The sequence below is a fragment of the Pinus tabuliformis genome, chromosome 5_1 (assembly GCF_031772625.1).
Source record: "Pinus tabuliformis cultivar Carrire ecotype Pingquan chromosome 5_1, CPIR1, whole genome shotgun sequence".
In the NCBI taxonomy this organism is placed as follows: Eukaryota; Viridiplantae; Streptophyta; class Pinopsida; order Pinales; family Pinaceae; genus Pinus; species Pinus tabuliformis.
Genome location: NC_142305.1, coordinates 20,622,945 through 20,627,775, shown reverse-complemented (window position 1 = coordinate 20,627,775; position 4,831 = coordinate 20,622,945). Strand labels below are relative to the sequence as shown.

General features: G+C 41.2%; 1 protein-coding gene across 1 annotated transcript; it reads right to left on the bottom strand.

Moving 5' to 3' along the window:
• Positions 1-945: 945 nt before the first annotated feature.
• On the bottom strand, positions 946-4,013 carry LOC149163320 (uncharacterized). Its single transcript, XM_089430710.1, has 2 exons — positions 3,700-4,013; positions 946-3,478 (listed from the first exon to the last, which is right to left on the bottom strand). Exon 2 carries the CDS (start codon positions 1,639-1,641, stop codon positions 1,108-1,110), a length of 534 nt encoding a protein of 177 aa, XP_089286836.1. The 5' UTR covers positions 1,642-3,478; positions 3,700-4,013; the 3' UTR covers positions 946-1,107.
• Between the last annotated feature and the right edge of the window lie 818 nt (positions 4,014-4,831).

Below are 4,831 nucleotides of genomic sequence, written 5' to 3'. Positions count from 1 at the left end.
GTAGGAAAGGAGGACATTGCAGGAAAAATGTGCAGGGAACCTTTGACAATAGGCCAAGCAAAGGAAAGATCCAAGGTAGGAGAAAGAGGATTATAAGGAGCACTTAACTCAACTGCTTCTGAACTGACTCTATGGCTTCCGGTCGAAACTTTATTCTTATCTTTGTCCTACCCAATAGATTTTCTTATGGCTTATTTTAACCACTTCTTTTGTCCTTATGTTGCCTAAATATCTATCTTTCCTGAATATCTATCTATCTTGTTTGGTGAACTTTGAACCTATCTTAAGCCACCCAACATACAGTTTCACTCTATGGTTTGTCTTACTGATGTTATCTTTGTTTATCCCAAACTTGAGGGACTTAAGGTCTTTGGTGCATGCCATCTGTGATTAATAGATTGAGCAACACTCGTTAGATATCAAGGCCTCTAGCATTTATGGACTTTGGGTGGAAGTTGCAGAGGAACACTTCCACCTAGATTTTCTTGGGAATTGATTCATTGATCATGTTTATGAAAAAGACTTAGAACAATTATCTATTATGTTTGTGGCTTTGAGGAAGGTAGCTCTTCATAAAGAAAAAGCTACATAATTTTAACATTTAATTGTCAAATGGAGAACAAGGCAATGTAACACACTGAGGAAATGAACAACATGATAAAAAATGAATATACTAACTAAATGGCTCTCCAGGTGAGATATCTGGAGAGTGTACAAACACTCATACACACCTTATTACATTGAGTCAGATGAGCCTCAAATATATAGGCTTTCACACTAGTGGGATGGTTTCAACCACTTCCTAGATATTAGGATTTGAGGTCTAAGATTAGAGTCTCAATCCTACCATCATCATAACAATAATCTAAGTTTAGCTTTTCCATTACTTCCAACATTCCCCTTAATGGAGAAAGGGTACTGAACAATAACATATGCATGCTGGTCTAGTCTCAGCTAGGCTTACAATTAAAACATGACAAACTTGGTAACAGAGGTTTTCATTTTGGTCTTTTTGCTTGAGAGTCCATGCTTGTTCATCTTGAGTCGAGGCTTCATCTTCACTTTCCTCGCCATGAGGTAGTGATGTATCTTCACCTCATTTCTTCCCTAGTGATGGAAAGCTTGAATTCTTATTCTCGCCCTTCTCAAGATTATGACAGGCTGGATAGGAGAATTTTCCCTCTCATTATTTCCGGTGTCAACCATCTGAACGTCAGCGATGATGTCTTCATCATTCATTGATGTAACGTCTGCACACACAGAAATATTAATGAAATCATCACAATTTAAATTCTCTCCATCTTTGTCTTCTTTTTCCACGTCTTTGCAATCAGCTTCATGTGGCTCGTCCCATTGATATTCAACATGTTGTTCCTCTTTACACCCTTCATGAAGATTAGCTCGTGCGTCTTCAATCTCGGGATCTTGCACAACAGATTGTGCCTCTTGATTCTCGTGGTCATCAACATAACCACATTGTTTTTCTGAAATTTCTTGTGACTCGAATATACTATCCATGCTAATGCTTCCAAATTCCCACATGAGAAAATCATCATCATCAGAATAAAAAATATCTAAAAATATAGACATGTTATTAAAGTCCAGCTTATCTCGCTTCAAGATTCTTTTTCGACTCCACATGGTCTTCTAACTAGCTCCAACAACCTCGTTACCACATAGGCGGGAAACTTCTCCCTTTGGCAGCTCTTCAACTGTAGAACCTTGTAGACTGTGGCTTCTGTGCCGGGCAGCTCTTAGTGCCCTCGGCTCTGGCAACGAGCAACAAAACGACCTCTCACAAGCTTGAAACGTTCTCAATATCTAATTTTAATATATGTAATTAGCAATTTCTGAAGATAATTTCAAATCAGCAAAAACTTTCGCATTTTCATTGTGGCATATAATAAGTTAGAAGAAAAATTTACCCAATTGGTTTTCAGATCTCCGCAACCTGCAACTACTAAATTACTCAAACAATAAAATTTACAGAACGATAATTAAAAAACGACACAACCATCACATAGATTCAGTCCTGTCGTCCACGCTTCAATCACCACGCTGGATTGATTTGAGGCTGAATTCCACTCTTAGGCCTCCTGCGATCTTGGCCTTTCTCGGGCTATTTGCAACAAGTTTCACGCAGATCTGGCCTCCTCGGTCTCCACAGAAGTCACTCAGATCGCGCGGATTTCATGCGATCTCTGGCTCCTTCCGCTCGGTTTCCTCCACGCTGGCTGACAGTTCCGGCTACGATCCTGCGGCGATCCAACATACAATGCCGAGGAGTGTGCCCAGCTCACAATTTTCCACCCATTCTTCTGGTTAATGTTGGTTGCCTTTGAAAGATTTCGATACAGCCAAACCACGCTGAGCGAATCTTCACGGTTACTGCAGCAACCTCGGCCTCCTGCCGGTCTTCTCCACCTAGTTTCTCCGGTCAATCACGATTTCAAAAAAAACGCTCAAATCAGATCAGAGGTCATCAAATGAATCTCCCACGGAGAACGGGCAGGGCTTGGCAACGATTTGGCCGAAATTCGTGGGGAGGGGACTCTCAACAGCAACACCAGGCTGATTTCAGGCGACAACACTGCGATCTCTGAGCAGAGGTACACGACAGACGCCACAGCAGCTACTCCTACCAACTCAAATAACTATCAACAATTGCAAACAATAGAGGTTGGTTCGTTATCAGATCCAGATCTGGAAATCTGGAAGTGGTGAGGCACAACAGGCTTCTCCAGCATCCAATTACAGCCCGCACGCAAATCACCAAACTTTAAAAAAAACACGGCCTTTGAAATTCACTCGAACAGCAAGGCCTACGGGTCACGATCTAAGCTGAGCGACGGATCTGACCCGAACTGTTCGGGCATGTGGCTGGGTCAGCAGGCACCTCCTCTGCACGATTCCACCAGCGGCCACTCACCACGCTCACGCTGGTCAAGGCCATCAGTACGCAGAAGTACGCAGATCCGCTCCACTATCTGCTCAATTCTGTAGCAGATCTTGCTCTTCTCGCAGCTCCAACACACAGACCGAGCCTTGCTCTCCGATATACGCCGCCGATCGCACCTTTGATGTTCGAGCCACAACATCACGTCAAGCCTCACTATCCTAACCTCTATAATTAATTATTCTTGCATGTCATAACAAGTTTTAAATATAAATAAATTCATCATCTTCTATTTTTAAAAAACTCAAATATATGAACTTTATAATTCAAACTTGTGCCTTAAATAGCTGCAGAATTAGAAGAAGTAAAAACAAATTAAAATAGTAACTTATATAACCACATGCCTCAAATGCTACTTAACTTCTTGAATAGGATACTCAAAGCTTATGAAGTCATACGCTTCAATAAAGTAATTACTGATGTAGCCAATTGAAAAGAAGCAGCGCCATAAAAAAACGTTGGAAAGATTGTTTGACATGTTTGTTGAAATTTTTTGACAGGAGGAGCCAAACTATTTATCCGCTATGTGTACACAGCGCACCAAATAAAATCAGAACCCAAGTAACAACGTGATATTACAACCGAACGAACATTGAGAACTGTAATTTCCATGAAACGACATATGACATAATGCTTGTAAATTACAACCGAACGAACATTGAGAACTGTAATTTCCACGAAACGACATATGACATAATGCTTGTAAACAAATTTACAAGCAAAACTTGTACATCTATACAAACAATATATAGTTCTACTCTTGAAAGTGTTTATAAATCTCCATACGGGCAGTGTGGTTCAACGATAGTATCCAGCCTCGCCTTCCAAGAAGACTCCTATGTTGCACCTTCAATTAAGGCTGTAAGAAATGAAGCGAGATCTTCTTTTCTAAGTCGAAGCTTCACCCGCAAGGTCGATCCGTCGGTGGAGTAGGAAGAGGAAATAATGCTGACACCGCCTCTATTAATCTTATTAACCGAACCATCAACTGGTTTTTGATTTATTGAATCTCTGACGATGTCTGCACAAGACTCTCGCTGTAACCTGGAACCACTGGCGCTTGGGATGCTGTGATCAGAGAAAAGTCTTGCAAAGTGCCCCCTATTCCTATCGTTATTGTAATTGATCATGACTTTATCTTGTGGGATTGGGAGGGGGATGAGATAATAGAGATGACCAGCTACAAGCCCAGCCCTTTCTGGAAGAGGTCGGGTGAAACTGCCGATCGCAAGTGGAGGACCAGCGGGTGCCTCAAAAATCCCATGATTTGGATAATCGATGAGTATTTCCTTCACACAGAGAGGACTCCGCAGCTTCATCACCGTTCCGTCGGCTTTCATGATCTTTATCCGACGACGACGACAGATTCCTCCTCGCAGCAGCACGTTACCCATCTTGCTCTCTTCTGTATATAGAGTGACGGAGACTTCAAATAGAAATACCTATGCTATTATTTTCTCAGAGATGGAGTTTCAATGAGAGATACCTAAGCTATCCTGCTCTCTTCTGTATATAGAGTGATGGATTCTTATAAAAACGGAGATACCTATGCTATTCTATTCTCAGAGATGCAGGCATCAAACTGAGATACCTATGCTATTTATATTCTCCGTGATTCCGTTTATCTCGTCGCATATGGCTTGCTTATACAAGTGTTATTCGTATATAGAGAGAAGATTAGGTGAACCAAACATGATTGAACCTGACACGGAGGCTTTATACAACAGATTACCACAAATTCTAATATTTCGTTCACCTCCATTTTATTTCTCGATTAAATTCAAGAAACGTACTAAGAAACCAAATATTTTTCCAACTTCCCATTTGATTTGTCAATTCGCTTGACGCAATGAACCTGGCTCCACGATTTATACA

What these genes read in the sequence shown, in the direction of transcription:
- LOC149163320 (XM_089430710.1), bottom strand. Translation starts at nt 1,641, where the DNA reads ATGTGGAGTCGAAAAAGAATCTTGAAGCGAGATAAGCTGGACTTTAAT.